The sequence below is a fragment of the Chelonia mydas genome, chromosome 1 (assembly GCF_015237465.2).
Source record: "Chelonia mydas isolate rCheMyd1 chromosome 1, rCheMyd1.pri.v2, whole genome shotgun sequence".
Taxonomy (NCBI): domain Eukaryota; kingdom Metazoa; phylum Chordata; order Testudines; family Cheloniidae; genus Chelonia; species Chelonia mydas.
In genome coordinates this window covers 241,731,156-241,758,974 of record NC_057849.1, presented here as the reverse complement: position 1 = coordinate 241,758,974, position 27,819 = coordinate 241,731,156, and the positions used below count along the sequence as shown (strand labels likewise).

Sequence of the window (27,819 nt, the reverse complement as noted above, 5' to 3'; positions counted from 1 at the left end):
GATACAGAGGGACCTAGACAAATTGGAGGATTGGGCCAAAAGAAACCTGATGCGGTTCAATAAGGATAAGTGCAGGGTCCTGCACTTAGGACGGAAGAACCCAATGCACAGCTACAGACTAGGGACCGAATGGCTAGGCAGCAGTTCTGCGGAAAAGGACCTAGGGGTTACAGTGGACGAGAAGCTGGATATGAGTCAGCAGTGTGCCCTTGTTGCCAAGAAGGCCAATGGCATTTTGGGATGTATAAGTAGGGGCATAGCGAGCAGATCGAGGGACGTGATCGTTCCCCTCTATTTGACATTGGTGAGGCCTCATCTGGAGTACTGTGTCCAGTTTTGGGCCCCACACTACAAGAAGGACGTGGATAAATTGGAGAGAGTCCAGCGAAGGGCAACAAAAATGATTAGGGGTCTCGAACACATGACTTATGAGGAGAGGCTGAGGGAACTGGGATTGTTTAGTCTGCAGAAGAGAAGAATGAGGGGGGATTTGATAGCTGCTTTCAACTACCTGAGAGGTGGTTCCAGAGAGGGTGGTTCTAGACTATTCTCAGTGGTAGAAGAGGACAGGACAAGGAGTAATGGTCTCAAGTTGCAGTGGGGGAGGTTTAGGTTGGATATTAGGAAAAACTTTTTCACTAAGAGGGTGGTGAAACACTGGAATGCGTTACCTAGGGAGGTGGTAGAATCTCCTTCCTTGGAAGTTTTTAAGGTCAGGCTTGACAAAGCCTTGGCTGGGATGATTTGATTGGGGATTGGTCCTGCTTTGAGCAGGGGGTTGGACTAGATGACCTCCTGAGGTCCCTTCCAACCCTGATATTCTATGATTCTATGTGTCTGATGCAGATCCACCGAACGCCATTGGTCTCCGAAACCCTGACCAAGGCACCCGACTCGCTCAGACAGGTCAGCTTCGGGTTGAAGCGACAGGCACCAGTCGGACAAGAGCCACCATTCTGCTCGTTTCTGGTTGCCCGGTACTGACTGCTCCGCTTACAGCTCCAGCATGGAGCAATGTTCACTGACTGCGGGACAAGCCCTGGTACCTACGGTGATGCCAGCATCGACGGCACCGAAACCGGTTTCATAGCGATAGCAAAGTTGCCGGCACCATGGTAGCTGTGGAATCCTTGGGGATTCACTGAACTGTCCCAGGCTGCCCAATCAGTGTCAGGAGCCTTGGAGAAACCAGTGGCCTCAGTATTCTGTCCCCCTTCGGTGCTCGAGGCTTCAGGGGGTAAACCCCGCAAGTCCAGGAGGACCCGGGGGAGGAAGGTGCTGGACCACCAGTGAACGTGGAGGTTCCCGCGGCACTGTGATAGCCTCGTCTGGTGACGACAAGGACGATCATGGGCCCCCTTACCCGGTTCCTCAGGATGACGCCAAAGCGCACCAGGAACTTTTGAAGAGGGTCGCTTCCAACCTGGGGCTTCAGGCAGAGGAACTGGAAGAGCCCTCGGACTCTGTTTGATGTCCTCGGCTCCTGCCAGGGTGGTCCTACCCCTTCATGAAGGGGTTTCCAAAATCACTAATGCCCTGTGGCAGACCCCCTTTTCCTTGGCCCCTATCTCTAAGAGGGACAAACGCAAGTACTTTGTGCCAACCAAGGGGCATGAGTACTTATACTTCCACCCTGCCCCCAATTCTCTTGTGGTAGAGGCAGTTAACCACAAAGAGAGGCAAAGACAACCCGGGGCCACCCCCAAAAATAAAGACTCGAGGAGGCTGGATCTCTTTGGACGTAAGATTTATTCATCTTCCAGCCTTCAGCTGAGAGTGGCCAACCACCAAGCCCTTCTTGGCCGGTATGACTTCAATATGTGGAAAGTCATGGCCAAGTTTGAAGAGTCGCTCCCTGAGGCTTCCAAAAAGGAGTTCCGAACAATCCTCGATGAGGGCACAACTGTGGCCAGGGCAGCCCTCCAGGCAGCTTCAGACGCTGCTGATGCTACTGTTCTTACCCCAGCTTCTGCTGTCTCCATGCGGCCAGCCTCCTGGCTGCTCCTCTCTGGCTTTTCCTCTAAGGCTCAGCAGTCAATGCAGGATTTGCCCTTTGACAGCTGAGCCCTATTTGCGGAGCAAACAGACAGCAAGTTGCATGGCCTCAAGGACGCCCGCACCACCCTGGGTCTTTACGTCCCAGCCTCGGCGCATAAGCAGTTCAAACCGCAGCAGCCTCAGGGCCAGGGGAGCCAGCCTCGGCAGGACCAGCTCCACAAACGAGCCAAGGGCTACAAGCACCGTCTAAGCCAACCTGCTCAACCCGTGCCAAGCAAGGGGCCAAATGGTCATTTTAAGCGTGCGCCCGAGGGCGACCTACCAGACTATTCCCACGATCCATCTGTCCCAGTGTTCTTAAACCACCTTTCCCTTTTCCTCCCTGCTTAGACCGCTGTAACCTTGGACCGGGTCCTCAGCACAGTGGACCAGGGTTATAGCCTCCTTTCTACCCCTCCCCACACCCGCCTTCCCCGTCCTTCTTCAGGGACCCCTCTCACAAGAGTCTCCTTGCACAGGAAGTAAAGGGGTTGCTACAGCTGGGTATGGTGTAAGAAGTTCCTTTCGAGTACAGCAACAAGGGGTTCTTTCCCAGTACTTTTTAATACCAAAGGCCATGGGTGGTCTACGGCCCATCCTGGACCCACGAGACCTCAACAAGTACCTCCTGAGGTCTGTTCCAACCCTAAACTTCTATGATTCTATGGCTTCAACCATCCATTGTTTTATGAATTACAAAAGTATCTGTAACTGTGTCATTATGACAGAAATCATCTGTTAGAGTAATTCCTGATAAGCTAAAAGTATCTCTTGATAGATCATTATCTTATTAATCATAGAAAACAACTGCAACATATTGGTTACCAGTAGTCTCTTTCTGGGCATATGGACTAGATCATTTAAAGTTCAGTTTAGGTTCTGCTTGAATACAAAGAATTATAAATACAAGGCATGCTGGGACTTTGGTTCACCTACAAAGAATAAAAAGAGTTATGGTAGTTTGGTTCATTTACTAAGAAGTTAAATCAGTATAACCAGTTTTAAACCAATATAAGAGAGGTCAAACTCAAAAGTTGCAGTGGTTTAACTAAACTGATTTGCTAAACTAGTGCAACTTCTGTGCGTACACATGCCCTTAGCTGAACCAATTTAACCCCAGGGTTATCTGATTTAATTGTGTCTGTGTGTTGGGGGCTTGCAGAGATTTAACCACTTAAAAATCAGTTCAGTTAAATCAGTGCAACTTTGCGAATGTAAACTAAGCCAAAAGCCCACACAGACACTAGGGGAAATAGGTAAACCAACTGTATGCAAAGTAAATAAATTGGAAAATATCCTTGAGGGGGCCATTTGGGATCTGGGGCAAAAATTGGTGATTGGTCCTGCTTTGACCAGGGGGTTGGACTAGATGATCTCCTGAGGTTCCTTCCAACCCTGATATTCTAGGATTCTCTACTTGTGTTATTTGTAAAAAAAAGCTCAGACAGAATGTGACTTTTGAATTGACAGACTGATTTTTATAAAGAAGTATTACACAATAAAATATTTTTATAGATTAAAGCTTATTTACATAAGAATGACTTGCTTTATTTCTTCAATAGGAGTCAGAGCTCTGGCCTTGTCTTGCCCTTATTTACGTGAAGCTTCATTTAAAAGATGCTGCAATGTATCAGACACCGGAGTTCTTGCTCTGGCGCTCAACTGCCATCTTCTACAAATAGTTAACTTAGGCAGCTGCTCAGGCATCACCGATGTATCCCTGCATGCGCTTGGACAGAACTGCAGATTTCTACATAGTGTGGATTTTTCATCTACTCAGGTAACTAAAATGGCATCAATAAAAATGTCAATGACAGTGATATAAATAAAATGAAGAGGTGAGTTTTATTAATTGCATTTTAATTTAGCTGTGTTTTAGCAAGTTTTTAAGATTCAAAATGCCAAAGGCACATATAGTTCCAGACACTATTTTCCCAATGAAATGGTATTAAATATGTCCTGTCTTCTGATAATGTAAACGTATTCTCTCCAAGTGAGAGTTACTCATAACAATATCGAACCTGGAGCACAGATGCATTTTTTTTTTTTATTAAAGCCTGTCAGGTATCAGAGTTTTCTTATTGTGCTGTTGGTGTTACTCTGTGCCATAGGAATATAACCTTACACCGGTTAGAAGGACTAATTGGTCTGTGTGGGGGATAACATGCTGAATTGTATGAGTCATACAACCAGTAAAAGCATAAGACAAATTATAAAAACCTGATGATAACTAATTTTTCACTTCTCAAGGTTCAGTCACTCTTGAAAGAAAGAGTTGAATGTGCAAAACAAAAGGTCTGAGTGCATTGTACTCTGAGTCCTCTGCTAAATTTATGCGTTATTAATAATATGATCAAGACAACACTTAATCTGTGCCAGGGCTTGCCCAGGGCTCAGCACCTCTAGGCTTGGCAGCTCATAGCCCCGGCACTTCTAGGCTTGCTGCGTCAGTTATGAAAGTAAAAAAAGATTGCTTGAACCTCGGCACCTCTTTCATTACAAATTAAGCACTGGATTAAGCTGGGATTTTGGTCCTGTTTTGTGACTTTTTTTCTTCAAAATAATAAGTGTCCTGGCATTTTATGTTCCATGTAAAGCTAGTGGTTTTTTTTCTTTTTCCTTTTTGAGAAGTTTCTTAGTGTTCTGAATCGTACAAGGCGTAGTGGAAGGCACTGTCTCAGACCCACAGAGTTAACTCTCTAATTTAGACAGACCTCACAGTTGAAATGGTTCCTTTGGTGATTTTTTTTCATTTAAAGGCTTGTGAAAGAAGTATGTGTTAAGAGACAGGATTTGAAGGAGAAGAGGGTAGTTGACTGCTGCACAAGGAGGAGGAAATTTCCAATCAGAGGGGGGAGCATGGAAGAATGCATGAAAACCAGAGTGGGAGAAGGAGTGGTTGGGGTGGTGCCTTGAATGGACTTGCAGGAGAGAAGTGGGGATGAGGAAGAAATAAGAGCAGAGCTGTATGCAGGAACAGTGGAGAGCAGAGGTTTGCAAACTACAATGGGGCTCAGCTCTCATGTGTGGCAAGGGAGGTGTCAGTTCCCTGATTTCCTGTCCTTCGCCCTCTGCTGGAGCGAAGGGGAGAGAGCATCTCCTGGTCTGGCAACTTTAGACCAGTCCACCACGGGCCTTAATTTGATTGGGCATGGCGCAGCTGCCAATCGGGGGGGAGGGTGTAGAGGGGGAAACCACTGCTTCTTTCCCTCCCTCCCTCTCTCTGAGAGAATCACCACACGAAAATAATTGGGTGAAGGGAGGAGAATACACTGTGATGTCTGGGGGGTGGAGTGGGAAGCCTACACTGGGGGCTGCCTCAGAGACCGGGGGAAGGAGAGTGGTGACAGTTGACCCTTAATCTAAACTTAACAAAAATTCATATGCTAGTGTGCTTAAGATAGTGGTAATAATTAAAGTTGTAATGCAATTAGGGATACACAAAACATATTTTATTTGAATAGGTTTTGCAAAACAAGTCCAAAATAGTAGATTGGGGGAGGGGGGGCGGATTTTTGGTCTGTGTAACAGCATTCATTTATTGAGACCATTGGGAAGTATATTGATGGGGCCAAGTGGGTTGCCTCTTTGCAGGAGAGGGAAGGAGCCTGCACTGAGAGCAGGAGGACGTTTGCCAGACCTGTGGGGAAGGGAGGTGGAGGCATGGGAGTCTGCACTGGAGAAAATCCATGCTAGGTAAGGCGTGGGAGGCCTGGGCATGCTTCTGATAGAGCAGCAGAGCAAGTCTCATCAGCCTGAGAGAGAAAGAGAACATGGAGTGAGGAGAGGGGGCTAGGAGGAGGGAGAGCTGCTGCCAAGGCACCCTGCAGCCTCAGAAAGAGCAGTGGATGGAGGGATTCTGTGTTTTGGGGGAAGGAGTTATTTGCTAGATCTGACTGAGAGGCGAGGCAAGGAGCCTGCAGTGGTTTTGCAGTGCAAGTTGCCATGTGATTTCCATTCCAAGTGGAGGGTGGGGAAGCCTTGTTACATCTAGATCATATTATACAAGTCAGATTATTGGTGTTCTAGTTGGCTGCTCACATTTAGGTTTGGAACATGTGAATTTCAGTTTGTGTTTTCTCAGTAAACTATGGGGAGGCACAATTGGTTTTTGTTTTTCCTTAGCTTAAGGAGACTCACTATGACAAAGTTTGAGAACCCATAGTGTAGAGCAAAGCCATGGACCAGAGTCTTGAAAGTGAGGGAAAGTCGCTGAAGGATTTAAAACAGGGGAGTGACATAGTCTGGGCAATGAAAGGGAGAGAGAGCTGCTTTTTGCTGCAGCATTTATTGTGCAGACTGAGGGTGAAAACTGGAAATCTGAGTAAAAGAAGTTGCAAGAGATGAGCAAACCGTGGACAGGGTTTTAGTGGAAGGAATGGACAAGAAAGGTTGCAGAGATTGTGGAGGAAGAACCAACAGGGTTTCTCAACAGCCTGGATTTGGAGGGAGAAGAAAAGAGAGGAGTCAGACATGACAGCAAGGTTTCAAGCCTTAGTGACTGGGGAATAGTGGAACTATGGACTGTGATAGGGCATGATGCAGGGGGCAGAGAAAGATAAGGAATTCAGTCAACACTGATGTAAGGATTTCTTTATGTTGAGTTTGAGCAAGTCATGGAGTTGAAATCTGAAGGCAGGTCTACACTACAGGGCTAAGTTGACCTAAGTTACACAGCTCCAGCTAAGTGAATAACTGGAGTCGACGTAGCTTCAGTCGACTTATTGCGGTGTCTACACTGTGCTGCAACGGAAGAAACTCTCCCATTGACTTACCTTATGCTTCTCCAGCTAAGTGAATAACTGGAGTCGACGGGAGTGCGATCGGTGGTTGATTTAGCGGGTCTTCACTAGACCCGCTAAATCGACCCCTGGTGGATCGATTGCCATACATCGATCCCCCAGTAAGTGGAGACAAGCCCCGAGATTTGAGACTAAACACAACAGGTTTTTATTTTAAATACCCTTCTTATCTCCTTCAATTTCACCAGAAGCAGAAAATCAGAAATCCTTCTGAACTTCTCTTCTAGTATCTTTATTAATACTGTTAGTACCTGTTAGTAGATATTAACCATTTTAGTCCCCTTTTCCTTTTTGTATTTTTAATTCTTGACATATTAACTATTCTCCCAAAATCTTTATGGTATTAGCAAAAAGTGTGTTTGAACAATAAGGCCAGAGTGTCCGTTTATAACCTGAGAGTAACCTATGTTTAGGAATTTCACATGATTATTAGACTGCACTTCGTTAAGACTGGTGCCTCCAAATTTGTGGTAAAATAGATGTCCAGGGAAGAGGTACCCTCAAACTAGTAAAAGTGTCAACAGAAATAGAGAGAGAGAGAAGGTGGGTGAGGTAATATCTTTCATTGGACCAACTTCTGTTGGTGAGAAAGACCAGCTTTTCTTCAGGTGTGGGAAACGTTTCTCCTCATCTCTCTAATATTCTGGGACTGACATAGCTACAACTCCTGTTCCTCTTTAACATTCATTGACTCCATATAAGGAAACAATTAGCTTTCGTTTATCACGCGTCAAAACTGTTAAAGAGGATAGTTCTTGGGAATGGTTTTGATAACTTTTCAAATAATATAGACACTGTCAGATCTGAAATTCTTTCACAAGCTTTCAAAGTGCTGAATCATTTCTTGGTTTGTCTTCACATATAGCTCTTTAGAAGAAGATGCTACTATACCAATGGGAGTCGGTGTAATTTATCTACCTCCTCAAGAGGCAATAGCTATGTCGAGGAAAGACGCTCTCCTGTCAACATAGCACTGTGTACATGGGAGGTTAAGTTGGTATAACTACATTGTTCAGGGATGTGGATTTTTCCCACCCCTGAGCAACATAGTTATACTGATATGTCTGAAGTGTAAACCTGGCCTCAATCTTGGGAAAGCTGTGATTGGAAAAAATTTGTCAGTGGAGCTCCCTCACAAATGCTGTTGCTATGAAAGCTAGGGATTTGTGCTTTCTCTGGCTTCTGTTCAAGTTTCTATCAAGCAAAGTTAGTTCAAAAAGGCTAACAAGCCTGCAGTTGCATGGGACCGTGAGTCAGAGACAAGTTGAAATATGGCACTGTTTGTGTTCCAGTGCTGTGTGATATTAAGTAGGAGCTGAGTCCTACTGATTGAGAGATGTCTGGAGATAATAATTTGTCCCCTCAGGTATAAGGAGAATTACCAGCAATTTTCCCACCATTGGTCTAGCATAAGTGCAGCTCCATTTATTTCTTAGTGATGGAAGCACTAACAAAGACTAGAACTACTAGGGCAGGAAGTGAAAACAGATGATATAGGGGTAACAGAAAGAGGGTGGAATAGTAACCATGACTGGAGTATATAGGTATTGAAGTGTATGTGCTGTTCAGGAAAGACAGAAGTGAAGGTAAAGGTGGTGGAGTATCTTTGTATATTAATGATGAGGTAGACTGTAAAGAAAGAAGAAGCAATGGAATGGATAAAAAGGAACTCTATTTGGGTCAAAATTACTTTGGGGAAGACAGGTAACAGAGGCTGCACTGGGATAGTGCTTGTGATCTGCTAGAGGCCCCCAGGATCCAATATGGATATGAAGAGAGACCTATTTAATATTTTAATGAAATAAATACAACTGGGAATTGTGTGATTATGGGAGATTAATTTCTCAGATATAGATTGGAGGACAAATGCTACTACTAATGGTAGGGCCCAGATAGTCCTGCATGTGATAGCTGACAGATTTCTTCACCACATGGTCACTGAACCTATTTTAGATTTAGTATTGGTAAGTAGTGAGGACCTCATAAAAGACACTAGATGGGAAAGGCTCCAAGTTGCTACAGAGAATTCTTTCCCAGGTTTTGGCTTCGGCCCTGGGCAGTGGGGCTCGGGCTTCAGCCCCAGGCCCCAGCAAGTCTAAGCCAGTCCTGGCAACCCCATTCAAAGCAGGTTGCAACCCATTTTGGGGTCCCGACCCATGGTTTGAGAACCACTGGACTAGATTATCACTATGGTCCCTTCTGATCTTAAAGTCTATGAGACTGGCGGGAGGCGTTTTTACCACTGTCATCTAACCATCTAACCATGTATAAACTCCTTCACAAGAAACTGACTTCTACCTTTGCTATGCCAATGGTGGGAGAAATGCTGAATGTTACCAGTATAGATACAGCCTTAACATTGTCCCTGGCTGGAGCACATTGCTGGTTGTTTCCTCCTTTTAGCAGGAAATCTATATGTGCTAACTCCTTGGCACTCTTTTCCCAAAACATCAGGTCTGGCTACCCCAAAATGCACACTTCCCATAATAGTAAGATTGCTCCCTTTCCCAGCCCAAGTTAGCATAGTAGAGAAGTTTCTTTCTCCAGCAAAATCAGGGAAGATTGGAGTTGACATTTATGATATTTCTAAGATAAAAAATAATTCCCTCATTTTAAAAACTGAATTCTTTCAAGTCTTCTGTAAAATTCATAAAGAATCAAAAAAGGCACAAGCCCAATTTTAAAAAATCTTGCAGGTCACCCTTAAGAGCTAAGGCATACTATATTATTAGTTTTTTTATAAGCTTAATTCTTTTCCTTTGCTGTCCCCTCAGAGAACTAAAGGTATTCTTCAGTCCTCATATTGTGTATTTGCTGCCTACTGTGTTATACATTGTGGGTAAGATTGTTTAAGCCCTTATATGGGCGCATGTAGGGAGGGAGAGCATACAAAGACATACCTACACGCAGCCTGCTGGACGAGAGGAGCTGGGACAAACTTAAAGGATGGTTCAGGATGTAAAGTTCCCATGTATGTGATGCCACTTGGATAGGCTCAGGGAGACACAGTCCCACCCCAAACTCTGCGTGGAGTTGGATGTTTCTGAATCCCTCCTATGCAGGCCAAAGACTAAAGGCCACAGTTTTGCCCGGTGTTATATGGGAAGTTTTTCTTTTCTTCTGGTGGGGTGGCTCACACATGAGCTATCTGTGTTGCCCTTGTGCCAGATTGCTTGGTTTCAGTTAGCTTTATATTTGTGTTGATGTGTCTTCATTTATTATTTTAATCATAGAATCATAGAACTGGAAGGGACCTCGAGAGGTCATCTAGTTCAGTCCCCTGCACTCACGGCAGGAATAAGTATTATCTAGACCATCCCTGACAAGTGTTTATCTAACTTGCTCTTAAAAATCTCCAATGGTGGAGATTCCACAACCTCCCCAGGCAATTTATTCCAGTGCTTAACCACCCTGACAGTTAGGAAGTTTTTCCTAATGTCCAACCTAAACCTCCCATGCTGCAATTTAAGCCCATTGCTTCTTGTCCTCTCCTCAGAGGTTAAGAACAATTTTTCTCCCTCCTCCTCATAACAACCTTTTATGTACTTGAAGACTATTATCATGTCTCCTCTCAGTCTTCTCTTTTCCAGACTAAACAGACCCAGTTTTTCCAATCTTCCTTCATAGGTCATGTTTTGTAGACCTTTAATAATTTTTGTTGCTCTTCTTTGGACTTTCTCCAATTTGTCCACATCTTTCCTGAAATGTCATGCCCAGAACTGGATACAATACTCCAGATGAGGCCTAATCAGCGCGGAGTAGAGCGGAAGAATTACTTCTCGTGTCTTGCTTACAACACTCCTGCTAATAATCCCAGAATGATGTTTGCTTTTTTTGCAACAGTGTTACGCTGTTTACCCATATTTAGCTTGTGGTCCACTATGACCTCCAGATCCCTTTTCGCAGTACTCCTTCCTGGGCAGTCATTTTCCATTTTGTATGTGTACAACTGATTGTTCCTTCCTAAGTGGAGTACTTTGCATTTGTCCTTATTGAATTTCATCCTGTTTACTTCAAACCATTTCTCCAGTTTGTCCAGATGACTTTGAATTATAATCCTATCCTTCAAAGCACTTGCAACCCTTCCCAGCTTGGTGTACTCCACAAACTTTATAAGTGTACTCTCTATGCCATTATCTAAATAATTGACACAGATATTGAACAGAACTGGACCCAGAACTGATCCTTGCGGGACCCCACTCGTTATGTCCTTCCAGCATGACTGTGAACCACTGGCAACTACTCTCTAGGAACGGCTTTCCAACCAGTTATGCACCCACCTTATAGTAGCTCCATCTAGGTTGCATTTCCCTAGTTTCTTTATGAGAAGTCATGCGAGACAGTATCAAAAGCCTTACTAAAGTCTAGATATACCACATCTATCGCTTCACCCCTGTCCACACGGCTTGTTACCGTGTCAAGGAAAGCTATCAGGTTGGTTTGACAAGATTTGTTCTTGACAAATCCATACCAACTGTTACTTATCACCTTATTATCTTCTAGGTGTCTGCAAATTGATTGCTTAATTATTTGCTCCATTATCTAACCAGGTACAGCTGACTGGTCTGTAATTCCCCAGGTTATCCTTATTTCCCTTTTTATAGATTGCCAGTATATTTGCCCTTTTCCACTCTTCTGGAATCTCTCCAGTCTTCCATAACTTTTCAAAGATAATCGCTAATGGCTCAGATATCTCTTCAGTCAACTCCTTGAGTATTCTAGGATGCATTTCATCAGGCCGTGGTGACTTGAAGACATATAACTTGTCTAAGTAATTTTTAATTTGTTCTTTCCCTAATGTTTTGTATTCGTTTCATTGTATGGCAGTTTTATGTCTGTTGATTTATGTGCCATATAAATGTTTCAAAGAAATGATATCACACTTTGAGAGCCTAACGGACAAATTCTGTGGTCTTTGCTGTTTCCTTCCTTAGGCAAGACTTTCACTAAAAATAAATTCTTATACTGCGAAAGCAGCTAAATGTCAGCTGAGCTAGATTTACTGTTTTAAATGGCAAAACAACTAGTGTTATTTGTAGACAAGCAAAAAAGAACAAATTCATTTAACATACACAGAATATAACATTATTGAATAATTTCATGAGAAAAATTCACGGTGTTATAAATTGGGTTAAGCCTAATTTAAACTTGGTGGGTCTTACCCCTGCACTTCCTTTAAGATAGTTGAAACAGTTCAGCTCCTTGATGAAATAATAGCAGTCCCTGCCCAAAACAAAGGCACTTGGAAGGCCACTGAACAATGTTGGCATTGTTAGGCCTAGGAGCCTTGCTAGGTAATCTCTCTGAGTGTGAAGAGAGTGGGTGAGAGACAAGCAGAGAGGCACACAGAAACAAAGGAGGAAACTCCAGATGCAGCATGGAAAAAACTCGCTATGTGGCCTGAAAGAAGCATGGAAGGGTGCCTTTGGGTTGGATGCTGGCTACATGAGGTTGGGGGCTGTGAGCAAGGAAATAACCTCCTGGTGTTTGTTTCCTCTTGTGTTCAGGGAAACAGGACTTTGTACAGTTTTTTGTAAATAAGCAAAATTGCATTAAAGTAGTACCTGGCTCCATCACCAAGATATCCTCCCAACAGAAACAATCGACAAGATCCCATATTTTTGGCTAGTCAGTTGAGTGAAACGGGGGTAACATTAGGTTAATTGGGAATCAACAAAGCAAAATTTACCATTTTTATAAATATCTCTTTATCTCACTTCTGGTTTATGATGAAATATACATACTACTCAAAGCGCATTTCTGTGGTTCTTGTGGTTTGTTGTCATCAAAACATTCAGATTTAAATAAGTCAAGTGCAGCCGATATGGTTTTGTGGCTTTTTCCTCTGTATTGTATAAATAGGTTAATTACATTGATTGAATGTATTACATTTTGCAAACTTCAAATTCTCATTAAAGTTCTGAAGATTTACATTACACTGTCTTTCTTGTAAATGTCTGCTTATCTGGATGTAAAGAACTACATGGGCATGTATGTCTGCATTGGAAACATTTTCAAACCAGTTATAAAACTGATTAAAATTACAATGTACTCCTTGTTTGGGCAGCTGAAGGCAGCCTGACCCATTTTAAAAGATTGTTGTATGCAGTGTTGTAGCTGTGTTGGACCCATGATATTAGAGAGACAAGGTGGATCTTTTATTGGACCAACTTCTGTTGGTGAAACAGACAAACTTTCAAACCTAGAAGAGCTTTGTGTAGCTTGAAAACTTGTCTCTCTCACCAACAGAAGTTGGTCCAATAAAAGACATTACCTCACCCACCTTGTCCCCCTATTTTAAAAGAGCCAGTTTCAAAACCGCAGTGGGCCAAATTCACCTTTGGTGTAAATGTCAGTGAAGTCGTGCCTACTTAAACTAGCCTTGAATTTGACTCTGTATTTTTAAAAAGTGTGTATGTCATTTGAATTTTGTGTTTAGTTCAAGACTAGCAGAAATAAAATTTTAAGCCGAGAGAAGACTGCAAAAAGGTGCCTGGACTACCCTTTTTCAGAAAATCTCCCTATGGCACATCTCGGCCACTGGTAGAAACAGGCATGACATTTTTCAACACCTTGTGTTAAAAATGCCCGGGCTCTAGCTGTACTAGTGCTCCTGTTGTTGCTCCCTCTGGTAGAACTGCACTGGTGGCAGCGCAATAGCTGACGATTTCTCAACAGAAAGCTAGTGTAGATACAGCCCAAGTGTGGCAGCCAAAACTGGATCATACAGCAAGAACATGCTACAACAGGACGCCTTTATCGTCTAGATTTTAAACTACTAAGTAGAGTAAACATATATATTTGCATAACTCTCCTGTGTCAGTTCAGAGGAGAACTAAACGATTTTAGTGGCTTCCGGGTAGTCTAAAGCACAGGGCATGTAAAAAGTGTGTAAGTTTAATGACTGGAAATACGTTCCCTGCTTCTCTGGGATCAGTTGCATTACCGCACTGGATGCGTCATCGCACCCTCTCTGGTTGTCCTTCCGAAATTACTGCTTTTTAAAAAGATATGTACGTGCCATTCTTTAATCCAATATGCCAATAACCGATTTTTTTTTCTAGGTGACTGATAATGGTGTCATAGCACTAGTTAGTGGGATGTGTTCAAAGAATTTAAAGGTAACTCATCTAACCTATTCCAAGTACAAAGCAATGTTAAAAGCAAATATGTTACATTTGTACATTTTTAAAATTCCAGAGGAAAAATCTTATTCATATTATCAAGTTACTCATTTACATTTGCATGTACAATTACCACGACTGTGGGCATGAATCAAGTATTAGGCAGCCTTCGGGTCACCAGCTTTTGTCAGAGACATAGTTTGAGTGCTGTATTTGGGGGGGTGGGGGCAAACGCACATGCGTAGTTCACTGACTCTCTCCCCCGGCCTGGAGTGATACCTGGGTTGCCAGTGCTGGGGGGGACAGGACGGCTTAACAGGGGAGCCCCAGCAGCTGCTGGCAGCCACTCTGGCACCGGCTGCTGCAGTGATGTCACTGCTCTGGTGCTGCTTTCTGTGTAAAGCAGCCCAAAGTAGAATAAAAAAAGCAAGTCATACAGCAAAAATTGTTCTTAAAGACTAAGGCCGTTTCTACAGTGGTCGTTTTTACATCAGTGTAGCTGCAGTAAGGTGCAATCTTCGGCAACACAAGGGTCAGCAGAGCAGGAAGAGTTGAGGCCTGGTTGAATTCATAGGAATGCATTCAAAACTTAAAAATCAGTTTCTTCTTTATAATTAACAACTCTAAGAGGCTATGTCACAGGGTGGCTGGCCCTTTAAGGGGAGTTGAGCCTAGCCTCATCTGTGACTGTTCAAGGGGAAAGACCCCTTGGCTGCTGCAGCCTGCTTTGGTTAGGAGGATAGCTTTGTTGGGGTGTTACCTTGTGAGTTTTACGTTTGAAGAATAAAACTGTGCCCTGAAAGAAGGGCCCGAACAAACTTTGGAGGTAGTGTTAGTCCTTTCTGATGTTGCATGTTTGAATTTGAATAATGATAATAGGAGATGCCAAATAATTAGCTTAATTGGAATATATTTAATCAGAGATTATAGAATAGAGAGTAATATAGCAGAACTCAGATGAATGTATTTGTCCTGTTGTCCGGAGTGGCTCGCAACTGTGAGTGCCTACCTCAGGGCAGACTGTCAAAAGCAGGGCAGACACCCCAGTCTGGTGGTATGTTTTATAATTAATTTCACCAACCAAGTGAAATCCCAAAGTACTACAATAGTCTTATATACTACGTTGCCACCCAGGCAAGCTGGACTATGTAATAAATGATTACTTACACCTAACATCACAAATATTCCAGGTTACCCGCAGTCCCAAGAGTCCTGGGTTGCATCCTAGATCTCACACCAAAGACAACACTGGTAGCCAATTCTAAAGGTTTATTAGCTAAGAAAAAGAAAATAGAGCTATTGAAAGGTTAAAGCAGGCAAAATATATGTACAGGTGAGTCACAGTCTATCATTTCAAATGGTAGCTGAGATGTAATAATCTGCCAGTTTCCCAAGTCTTTTAGGGCTACCCAGAATAATTCTGGGGATCTCTGTCTTCTTGTTCCGTTATTCTGCCCTGTTTGAATCCAAACATTCCAGAGATGAAGGAATTTCCTTTATATCCAGATTTATATTCGTTCTCCTAGAACAATCTGACAGGATAGCTACCCTGTGCCGTGATTTCTTCTTAGATAGCCGTGAGAGAGGAATGCTTTTAGAGTCTTTGAACTCTGAATGCCCTCACAATAACCAATTGCTTTGAAGTGCGGAGATGCATTACCTTTCAATGTGTATGATAATCAAGTTGGGCCATTTCCAGCACAAATCCTGGTTTTCTCACCCCCCCCCCCCACACACAAACCCACTCTCCTGCTGGTAATAGCTTATCTGAAGTGACCACTCTCCTTACAATGTGTATGATAATCAAGGTGGGCCATTTCCAGCACAAATCCAGGGTTTAACAAGAACGTTGGGGGGGAGTAGGAAAAAACAAGGGGAAATAGGTTACCTTGCATAATGACTTAGCCACTCCCAGTCTCTATTCAAGCCTAAGTTAATTGTATCCAATTTGCAAATGAATTCCAATTCAACAGTTTCTCGCTGGAGTCTGGATTTGAAGTTTTTTTGTTGTAATATAGCAACTTTCATGTCTGTAATCGCGTGACCAGAGAGATTGAAGTGTTCTCCGACTGGTTTATGAATGTTATAATTCTTGATGTCTGATTTGTGTCCATTTATTCTTTTACGTAGAGACTGTCCAGTTTGACCAATGTACATGGCAGAGGGGCATTGCTGGCACATGATGGCATATATCACATTGGTGGATGTGCAGGTGAACGAGCCTCTGATAGTGTGGCTGATGTTATTAGGCCCTGTGATGGTGTCCCCTGAATAGATATGTGGGCACAGTTGGCAACAGGCTTTGTTGCAAGGATAGGTTCCTGGGTTAGTGGTTCTGTTGTGTGGTATGTGGTTGCTTGCAACAAAGCCCGTTGCCAACTGTGCCCACATATCTATTCAGGGGACAGTCTCTACGTAAAAGAATAAATGGACACAAATCAGATGTCAAGAATTATAACATTCATAAACCAGTCGGAGAACACTTCAATCTCTCTGGTCACGCGATTACAGACATGAAAGTTACAACAAAAAAACTTCAAATCCAGACTCCAGCGAGAAACTGTTGAATTGGAATTCATTTGCAAATTGGATACAATTAACTTAGGCTTGAATAGAGACTGGGAGTGGCTAAGTCATTATGCAAGGTAACCTATTTCCCCTTGTTTTTTCCTACCCCCCCGCCCAGACGTTCTTGTTAAACCCTGGATTTGTGCTGGAAATGGCCCACCTTGATTATCATACACATTGTAAGGAGAGTGATCACTTTAGATAAGCTATTACCAGCAGGAGAGTGGGGTGGGAGGAGGTATTTTTTCATGCTTTGTGTGTATCTAAAAAGATTTTCTACACTTTCCACAGTATGCATCCGATGAAGTGAGCTGTAGCTCACAAAAGCTTATGCTCAAATAAATTGGTTAGTCTCTAAGGTGCCACAAGTACTCCTTTTCTTTCTGATAAAGAGTACTTTATTTGCATTACACAAGGCTTTTTCCATGTTTGGAGGATTATTTAGATATTGGAGGTCATATACAATGCAAAAAGTTAAGATACGGGTACATGAAAACAGTACATGCAGAATCTCATTAATTTTATGAAGTTTAAACACCAAACATATTCACTGACATTTAACAGCCTCCTTTGATTATCTGCTAATACACAAGCGGATTGGCCCAACTTCCTGTTTTCAGCTGAGCCAACAGTTCTGACCAAAGCTGGCGTCAGCCTCATATTATACTTTACCAAACCGATCTGACAGCTGGAGAAGGGCGTGCAGCACAATTCACTCCAAATTCAGCTGCCTCAAAACTCTTTTCCTGTGAAGGGGTTTGAACAAAGAAATTATTTTCTCATGATTGATTTAACTGAGAGTTCTCTCTTAGGTGTCTCTATTTACTTAATTGTAAAAGACATCTGTAACTAATACATTATTACCAAAACTATCCATGAAAACAAATGACTCTTATTGACTTAGAAATCAATCCGTGGTTCATTATCCCATCAATTAGGGGGACCTTGCTGATCATCAGACCAGCATCTGTCAACCACAGCACATCTTTGGTAATAGGTAAGGCTGCGAGTCTGTCTTGGAGGTCAAGGAAGTCATGGATTCCGTGACTTTCTGGGACCTCTGTGACTTCTGCAGCCACAGTGCGGCTGACACCAGGGCTGCCCTAGCAGCTGGGGCAGCCCTGGGGTCAGCCGCACTGGCTGCTGCTTGGGTGGCCCCAGGCAGCTTTCCCCGGGAGATGCCAGAGTAGCCGAGGCACCCGGGCTGCCCCCTCAACCCCCGGAACAGCCACGGCATGCCCCTCCCCTCCCCTCCCCCAAGCAGTGCTCTGGAGTCCCCATCCCAAAAGCCGCAGTAGCACCCCGGCGCCCCTAAGACTTAGTCAGGGGTGTTTATAGTACACGTCCTGGACAGGTCACAGGCTATGAATTTTTGTTTATTGCCCGTGACCTGTCCATGACTTCTACTAAAAATACCCGTGACTAAAACATAGCCTTAGTAATAGGCACCCTTTGTTAATCACCGGTGTTTCATTAATCACAGAACACGTGTGATCATCATTTTTTGCCAATTACCAGTGTTCCCTCTTTGGACATTTGGACACAATTCTTCACAGGTCAGTAGATTCTGAATAGAGAATAAGATTATACGAATTTCTTTATTGACTATGTATATTTCCTCATTTAATTACTGTGACGTTTTGGGGATCGCCCAGACCAGTAAGAGGTTATGTCACTGCCTGCCCTGTAACTTTGGGTGTCCTAATGCTGTGCTACAATGTCACAGAGCCCAGACACCAGTATCCAGCCCACACGCATATAGGTCTCACGCTGCCTTCCACCAGCCTAGTTACCCCAGGCAGGGTGATCCAAACAGCCTGTCCAGTCCCAAGCCTCCCCAAATCCATCCATCCCAAGTTCTCAACTACCAGGCACTCGGACTTTTCCCCTCTGGTTAGTCACCCCCAAAGGTGTGAAACCAGCCCTGCAGACACCAGCTTGCTTTGGCACATACATTCCATACAGTTTGCACACCAGAGACCTGTTTGAGATAAAAACAAACAGTTCATTTAATAGAAAAAATCACAGATTAAAACATGAAACAGCAAGGAAAACAAATATAAAAGAGCAGAAAACAAACATAAAATGCAACTTTAAGCTTTACACTTTTAAATTACATTAATAATTCCTTTTCTAATACAAGTTACCTATTGGCTTTGAACAGTTTTTCAGTATACCCCCTAACTGTAGGGAGGATCCAACGTTTCACAGACAGCTTCCAGCCTACATGCTGTCCCTCAATTTCTGGATACTCTGCTGTTCAAATCCCTTCCACTTTTAATGGCTTGCAGGGTTTTTTCCTTCAACCACTATAGATACTCAAAGTGGGGAAAACTCCCTCCTTTCTTAGGCCTAGTCTACACTCGGAAGTTACATCTGATATAGTGAAAAATCCGACGGTAGGTCAACAGAAGGTGGATTACCTATGCCCACGGGAGGTGGATTAACTATTCCAATGGGAGAAGCCCTCCCGTCGGTGTAGGTAGTGTCTACATTGAAGTGCTACCGCAGTGCTGTAGCATTTTAAGTGTAAACATGTTATGCTTAAACAGAGCACACAAGATCTTTTTTATAGGGGAAATGGCAACACGCCGCATTTATTGAGAATACAGCAATTAGCATATGCTTTTTAGTCAGAGTCCTGCCAGTTGATGTTTATAGTTACCAGTTCAGAGTCTGGATCAATCTAGTGGCCAGCCAGATTGGTCGCAGAGGGGAGCCGGGCTCTGTTGGTCACGATCTGATGCTTTTAGAGTAGTGGCAAGATGAACCCAAAGTCCCATGGGAAAGCACTCTGTTTTTATAGTCTTTTTGTTGTTGAAATTTATGGATTTTGCTGTGTCAGTTTGTGACCAGTTACTTCTTAATTGGTGTTATTTGTTGATGGTCCAAAACATGTCAGAGAGGGTCATTCTGTCTGGTTTTGATTTAATTAATTATTTTGTGTTTTAAGGGTGCCAGCCTTTACCCCAGAGTCGTCAGTCTGCCCCTCCTCAACCATGGATGCGCGTTGATGGTTCTCTGGTGTCCTTGAGTTTCTTCAGTCTCTTTTTAGTTTCTTCACTTTTTCTTCCTGGGCCATCTGGCTTCAAAAATGGCCTTTACACCTTATTTTTCCCTGATGCATACATTCCTTATTCACACAAACAGTTCTTTGCAGAGACCTTCAAAAGGTAACAAATAGCAGTGTTTTATGTTGAACAAGAAAGGCATTATAAATTAGACCTTACTAAATTTTGTAACTGTCCTTTCCCACATTGGGGCCTGGGCCTCCGAAATTCCTCTAATTTAATTAACATAGACACAGACAAAATCCTGTCTGTTACTTACAAGGCATAAAAATAAAATGGCTAATACTAGTATCCACTATCCTATTCATTTATTCTATTATCTTAATTCTTACTATAAAACATACACTGTATATAGCCAAAACATAACCAATTTTATAGCACGGTGCCCATGGTACAACAAACATACCCTTAGTTTTCCAAGACTGGGGTTTCTTTTCAGTTTCAGGTTGTTTCAGTGTTTTCCCATTAACTTGAATAGCCCATCATTTGTCTTTTGCTGGGTTGTACAATATTTGGTGCTTGGAGCTAGTCTCATCTGGCAGGGAAGGAAGCCCCTCCCTGTCTGACTTGCCTCACGATGAGGTGGCACTGAACGTTGCAGCACAAATTATGAACTCAGTTTTTATATGTACACAACTACATAGCCACAGTCTGTATACATACCTCATAAGGATCATCAAGTTCAAAACATTACAAGCTTTCATAAAAGACCTTGCTCAATACATGTCTATAGCACAATAATACAGTATGCGATCAGTTGGTTCAAGTGCTCTTTTTTGGAGTTTAAACCTTCTGTTCTCCTCTTGGGGTGTCTGGATCCTGACTGTCATAGTTACCCACTAAGGTTCAACCTAAGTACCAAGAATTTCTTATAAATCTTTGTGCATATATGTTTGCTCAGAAATCTTTGTGCATAAAAAAGGACTTCATTTTCATAGTTAGTTTACAGAGCTGGATATTTAACCTAATAATCACCATCTGTGCGGATCTATAAAATTAGAATGGACAGCATAAAAGTTGTGCTTTAGAAGTTACGGATGTGGTTACCAGGTTCTTGTTCTCATAATAGGAGATCCACATGGAACGCTGTGTGACTCTGACAGATGTAGCTGTGGAAGCTGTCCTTACCTGCTGTCCGGCGATATATATTCTGCTGTTTCATGGATGCCCACTGATAACAGGTTAGTCAAATCAAGCAGGTAGCCAGCAAAGTATTCACTCCAAAGTCAGCCCAACATATGGCACAAGGAGCATGCCTTTTTTCTGTCTTGAAAGCACTTACCAAGTTGTGGATGCTCCTGAAAACAAATAACAAATGATTATTAATGATAGTGATGTAAATATACAAGGGTTTTTCCAAAACAGCAAGGCAATGTTCCTGCCTCTGAGACTTGGCAGTTGAACAGAGACAAAACCAAGACACAACACGTCAGGCACATGTTGTTGTAGACACAGCATCGGTGGAGAGATTGCAAAAGTAGTAGGTTTTAAAGAGCCGTTCTGCTCTGAAAATTTACTGTGTAAAATCGATACCTTATTTAAAAGGCTTTCATGTTTAATGAGTTTCTCTTTGATTTGTCTTAGCTTGTTTCCAATCCTTATATGTAGCTGAAACTGTATTGGTGTCAATAGTGGTTGATATCCCCCTAGTGACTTTTTTTGATCCCCAAGCAGGCCAGGGAATAGGACATCAGGTTTTCTGATTCCCAATCAAGTCCACTATCCACCTGACTATGCCACTTCCCATTTGTTCTTAGTTTTCATATGTGACCTATCTGGTGTGTCCGTGTACCACCCACTCACACAGTGGTTGGCTCTGTAGAAACTGGTAAGTAAATACATTGCGCAGAACCAGATTCTAATTTCACACAGATGCAAATCAGGAGGAACTCCACTGAAGTTGTGCTAGTTTGAGAGGAGATTCAGGCTGCTCAAGAGGACTGTTACAGCTGCTTCGGGAACCTGTAACTTTGTCTTTCCTGAGTCTTTTGTGATTATGAAAAGGCCAGTTTTTAACTGTGCATTAATATAGTGGCTTTGCATTTGGTAAAACTAATATCAAGAATAAACACTTAGCAAGCTATGAATAAACTCAGTTGGAATTGATGATGCAGGCAGGAGTGCATTGGGGGGTGGGCAACCCCTCTTCTTGTCCCCCTGACCGGAGCTGGAAATTTGGCCCAGCCACACATCTGTCATGACCAAGGGGGGGTGGCTAGACCAAATCTGAGTATCACTGTGGCCTCATATGTCTGCTTTTCATCCCCCACATCCCACACACCATCACCTTTGCTGTCCTTCCAGCACCCATGGGCATTGGGAACCCCCAGTCCCGTGAAGGGTAGGCAGATTGGATCTGGGCTTTTGGGGAAGTGGAGATGCAGAAGGAGGAAGGGATCCGGCGCTCTCAGACCTCTGGCCCCTGCTGGAGATGGTGCTCCTCAGCCTGATCACATCTCTGAGTAAGAGCTCAGTGCTGGGTGTGGGGCAGGGAGAGCTCAGCCTGGTGTGGGAGCAGCAGGGGGGCAGTGTGTGGAGCTGGATGCAGGGCTGGGGAGGGAGAGCTTTGGGCATCTTCCTTAGGAAAAGTATGGTTGCACTCCTGGGTGCAAGAGTAATCGGTCATTCCAGCAATGTGAACTGAATTGAGTCGATGAAAAGATGGAAAAAGCAGTTTTCTTTGGGGATCAGACGCAAAGTATCTTAGCCCCCATTCAGGAAAGCGCTTAAACAGATGCTTTAAAATTAAACACCGGCTTAAGTGTTCTCTTTTATCGAGGCCTTAGTTAGGATTTACCCTGGAGGTGGTTCAGCTGGATTCAATTTGTAATTATTTTGTTGGTCCTTTCATTTTCTTCTTGAGTTTCTACCTTAAAAATTAGAAGGTGGTGCTCTTTTCTTAGTGCTATGTGGCCTTCTGGTTATCATGGGATTGTCACTTTCTCCATTTGTATGGTGCCTGGAACAATGAAGCCCTAACCTGCTAGCACAATATGAATGTTAAATAGTGATACAATGTTGGCCTTAGCCCAGGAATTACTTAAACTTTAAACATAGAAAAAAGCAGATTGCCTGCAAAAATCTGTTGATCTTTTTTTTTATTAGTGCACCAGAAAAGCCTCTTAAGGTGCTAAGGTTATCATCTTTGCCCATCATTCTGATCGTGTCATTCCCTCCCCTATCCTCTTCAATCTTCCACTGGTTTTCCTTTTTCCTCTGCATCAAGCTCAAGCTTCTTGTCTTCACCTTCAAAGCTCTTCTCAACTCTGCTCCTCACTACTTACCCAGAATTTTCTTTTATCGCTCTGCCCTCTCCTCTCCACCAAAGATGATAGCCTGCTCTGCCCATTGGTTCATTCCTCCCATAACCAACTTCACACCTTCTGCCGTGCTGCCCTTTGTATGTGGGATGCTATTCTTGAATTGATCTGTAGGCCACTACCCTCTTCTCTTTCAAACCACCTCAAGACCCACAGCTATTCAGATGCCTACCAAAAAAAAAAAAGGCCAACTAGTACTGAATAGGTTGAGGGGTAGTTGAGTGTATTTATTAAATAATAAAAGAAAAAAAAACCTACCTTGCCAACATCTATCCTTGTAATCTAGTGTCTGGTTCTTGATGGTGCTTTATTATTATTAGGTATAAAGAAGAAACAGCACAATTTTGAACTATTACAGATATAAAAGTATCTGAAATGTGATTTTTTTTTTCAAATGTCCATTCCCAGAATATGGAGCAAACAAAAAAAAATCCGTATTTTATGCTAATGGCAAATTAAACAAATATGAAGAAATAAATTATTCCTGTATCTTGTTGTATTACAAAATTCTTTTGTTTGCACAGTATCTGTATACATTATAAACAATTAATAACGTTTGTTTTTCTTGTGCTTTTTTTACAGATCGTTCCCGAGAAGCCTTGGAGCAATTAGTTGGACCAAACAAAATTAAGCAAGTGACATGGACTGTTTATTGATTTGTATATAAAGTTCTCAGATGGTACAGCTTTTTCAGGAAACAACCATCTCTGGGGAACAGCTTTCTCTCTGGTATCCACTGTCTTGTAATACCAGATTCCTTCATTCTTTGTTTCTACTAGAGCTCTCTGTCAGCATCCAAGTCCTTTCATGTCTTAGGTGTGCCTGTCAATACCCTGTGAAATGATATTTCCTGTAATTAAAGCAATGGCTCTCTTTGCATCACAAGTCTGATCATCTTTTTGGGTGAAAAACACAGTTCACACCAATTTAACGAGAATTAATTAATTTTAAAGCTTTATGAAAAAATTTAGGGCAGTATATTAGCACCTTAATTATAGCACAAAGCATACGTAAAACAGATAAAGCAGGAGAGGATCAGAGAGTGCTCAGTTCCCTAGTCCTAGTGCAGAGGTCTCCAAACTATGGCCCATGGGCTGGATCCGGCCCGGGGCTTCCATTTGTCTGGCCCTCCAACCAACAGGGGCGAAGCAAACAGCTGAGTAGGCACGCGGAGCAGGCGGGGGAGGGGCCACCGGCAGCCGCTCAGGCTGGATGGCAGCACAGCTGAGCTGTGCAGAGGGGTGAGTGCCCCCGGGAGCCAGTGTCCCCCCAGAAGGGGAGCCAACTTAGGGGAGACTTGTTGCTGCAGCTGAGCAGGCGGGGGAGGGGCTGCCGTCAGCAGCTCGCGGGGGTTTGGGGGGCGGGTAGCTCAGCTGAGCTGTGCGGAGGGGTGAGTGCCCCCGGGAGCCAGTGTCCCCCCAAAAGGGGAGCCAACTTAGGGGAGAGTTGCTGCTGCAGCCGAGCAGGCACGGACCCCTGCCTTAGAGTAAAAATACAAGCCAGATGCTTAATTACATCTCCAATAAATGGAGGAAAGAAGATGGAAATTAACAATTTCATAATGGTTAAATTTAAACTACAGCACTAATAGAACCAAACAGTCCCAACCAGCTGAGTAGAGTAATGCTGTGTTTTTAATGATTTTGCATATAATTTGCATATATTTAATTTCTTTCACAGTCGCTTCAGCCCTGCAAAGCCCTTTCAAAAATCTAATATGGCCCTCATCTCAAAGTTTGGAGACCCCTGTCCTCATGCATAGTCAGCTGTTTCTTTCATCACCAGGGCTAGACAAGTTTGGCCTTTTGGGAAGGGTTCTGTGTTGCTCCAATCATTCTTAACACTTCACATCCTTTTATACGCTTACATAACCCCTACATCACCCATGCCCATATCTAATCACTCTTTTCCTTTGTCCATATTTAATATATTTCATGCTATGTACATGCTTCATTTTATACAAAACACCGTTCTAATTGGTTCCTTCAAATCAATCACATGCAGTTCATGCTTAATAAACACCTTATTTTGCCCATTCACGTTATCCAGACGTTTCCTGTTAATCTCAATGTATCTGTTCTTGCGCCCTGGATGATTTGGGTGCACAATAGTTTGTTTTTCTCAAGCATCCTATTATTTGATATTTTGCAAGCATCCATTTTTCTTTACTTTTAGTTAAAAGACACATTGACAATTTTAAACCAGATAGTATGCTAACATTAAACAACTAAATTGTCCACTCTTAATAAAGGCCACACAACTTAACATTATGATTACATATTATTCTTAAACCTTGCCAAGAGGTTGGTCCACTTAACAATAGATCTTATCTTAGCAATAGGCCCTTTGTCCTAGTGGTCAGCAGGTTTGGGCTTGGCCTTAACTCTTACTTAATATATGTAGTTAATATGACCTTACAATGTTTTGATTCTCCAACAGTATTTCATTAAGAAAATAGTTTAAAATTATTATTATTTGTATTACAGTAATGCCTTGGGGCCCCAGGCAATAATCAGTAATGCCTAGCATCCCATTACACTAGATATTGTACAGACATGGTAAAAATGCAGTTCCTACCTGGAGAGCTTGCCGGCAAACACTTAACTTTCATTTGAAATCCCAAGCATAAAGTTAAGCACGTGCGTGTTTGCAGGATTGGGACCTAAATCTATTACTAGATACAGCAGGTGGATAGAACAGGTGACGGTAGGTAGGGTGACCAGATGTCCAGATTTTATAGGGACAGTCCTGATTTTTGGGGCTTTTTCTTATATAGGCTCCTATTATCCCCCACCCCCGTCCTGATTTTCCACACTTGCTGTCTGGTCACCCCAACAGTAGGGGACAGGAACAGTAAAACAAGCATGTTCTGCCTAACAAACAGTAGTCGCAGTTTGCCGCCTGCGTAGCTGCCGTTTTCCACAGGCCCAGCTACGTTCACCTTGAGGTGTTATTCCTTAAGATACGTCTAATGCTGCTCTTTTTGGCATTGATTTGAGCTTATTTGGTTTTTATACGCCCCAAAGCACAGCACGTATGCTGTTAAATGCGACGTTGGCTTGAATCAAGAATAACTCCACTGAGGCTCAATGGAGTTACTCGGTTAAAAACCTGGTGAGAGGTCAGGATCGGGCTCCGGTCGTACGTGTGTTTGAATAAAATGTGTTGCCCTGTCAAAGTAGTATCCTCGGGACGGGGGTGGGGGGTGTCCTCGAAAGAGACTTTGCTCATCTCGGCGTGTAGGCATTTGTACACAGTACAAGTTGACAAGATATCGCCAAGTCAAACACTAGAGGTAGATGATAGAAGACCATAACAGATCTGCATGCAAAATTTAAAAAGGAATATAAGCTGCATCTTCCTTTAACATGACACCATGGCCCACTATGAGAACAAAGAATGGTGAGTAATTTCAAACAAACCTATTGGTGAGATTCGCAGCATTTCTGTCCCACTGGAAAGGAATGTTTTCCCCCCTTTGCAGATTGCTCCTCCTCTGTTTGAAGCTTTGAGGAGCTCCCATCTTTGGTGGCTTTTCACTGCCATCCTGGGGTTCTGTATAACAGCTTTCTTCCCTGGCTCAGTAGCTGGAAGAATAGCAGCCTCACAGCGGTTAGTGCTCCTTACTGCAGCTACTCATTCTTCTAGGGAGCACTGCTTTATGCAAGCAGAGATGGACCAATCCTTGTGCCTTACTGGTTCTCATGCCTGCTGAGCCTCTAAATCAGTGGTGGGCAACCTGCGGCCCATGGGCCGCACGCAGCCCGTCAAGTTAATCCGCTGGCGGGCCGCAAGACAGTTTGTTTACATTGACCATCCGCAGGCACGGCCACCCGCAGCTCCCAGTGGCTGCGGTTCACTGCTCTAAAATGCTGCAACCTAATCGGTTGCAGCAGTCACACAGGATGTATTGCAAGGCAACTCTAGTGCACATCCCTCCCCATCAGGGAGTATGGTGCCCAGACCAATGCCAGGAATCCCATGTGGCAGGGCAATAAACTATCAGTAGGCCCCAAAATAGGAAGAAACTCATTTTCAAGGTTGGATACTTAAATTCATGTGCCTATAGGGCCCTAAATGTAGATTCAGATGTCGATGCACTTAGCTAGAGTGGAGATTTGCCCCAATTATAGCCATCCTGGTCCAGCCAAGGGTATAGCTGCCCGAGTGCAAATAGCGGCTTTACCTGTTTACACTAGTAGGGGGGTTTGCACCTGTGCAGCTATGCCAATGGCTGTAATCAAAGCAACTCCCCACTGTACACAAGGCCTTAGTGCTGATTTTGGTGAATAAATAGGGATTTAGGCGACAAAGTTTGAAAATTGTTCCCTCAGTTACATATAAGCGAGTTATTGAACTGAACATGGTCTTCCATAACCTGTGTAACTAACACATTGCACAGGAAAAGAGATCAGTGATTACACTATAAAATACTTGTGTATACAAATGTTGGTGTTTTGGGGCGGGGGGGTGGGGATGGAAACCTAGCCTACTGTCTGCACTTATATGAAGATTTAGTTTAATTCTTCATATTCTATTTTGTCTCTAGTTGTTGTTACTTATGATAAGTTGTGTTGGGTTATGCACTTTGGAGAGGAGCACTGCAAAAAAAATTGTGTTGTATTGAAAACTAAATCCTTTAAATTAGATGGGCTGGATAGGTATTTTTTCAAAGTTTGCTTAAGTGTATTGACATTTTTGTGTACTTCCAAGCAGTTGAAAGCAGTTCAGAATCATAGAAATGTAGGGCTGCAAGGGAGGGACCTTCAGAGTTCATCAAGTCCAGCCCCTTGTGCTGTAGCAGGACCAAATAAACACCATCCCTGACAGGGGTTTGTCCTGTTACCCAGGGTTCTTTCAACCCAAAGCTCTTGGTAACTTTTACTCTGTGTGAGGT

The 27,819-nt window shown here is 43.2% G+C and overlaps 1 protein-coding gene across 7 annotated transcripts in view; it reads left to right on the top strand.

Annotated features, from left to right (window-relative positions):
• Window positions 1-23,801, top strand: part of AMN1 (antagonist of mitotic exit network 1 homolog) — a 56,382-nt gene extending 32,581 nt beyond the window's left edge. For 4 of the 7 annotated variants that reach the window (XM_027829713.3, XM_037878504.2, XM_043540883.1 and 1 more), the window contains 5 exons: window positions 3,600-3,817; window positions 13,904-13,960; window positions 18,015-18,087; window positions 20,672-20,783; window positions 23,505-23,801. In XM_027829713.3, coding sequence (XP_027685514.2) covers window positions 3,600-3,817; window positions 13,904-13,960; window positions 18,015-18,087; window positions 20,672-20,783; window positions 23,505-23,553 — 509 coding nt within the window. In that variant the 3' untranslated portion in view covers window positions 23,554-23,801. Of the gene's footprint in view, window positions 1-3,599; window positions 3,818-13,903; window positions 13,961-18,014; window positions 18,088-20,671; window positions 20,784-21,359; window positions 21,431-23,504 lie in introns of all 7 variants that reach the window. The other 3 variants (XR_006288940.1, XM_007067472.4, XM_027829714.3) reach the window with 3 other exon arrangements.
• The last annotated feature ends 4,018 nt before the right edge of the window (window positions 23,802-27,819 follow it).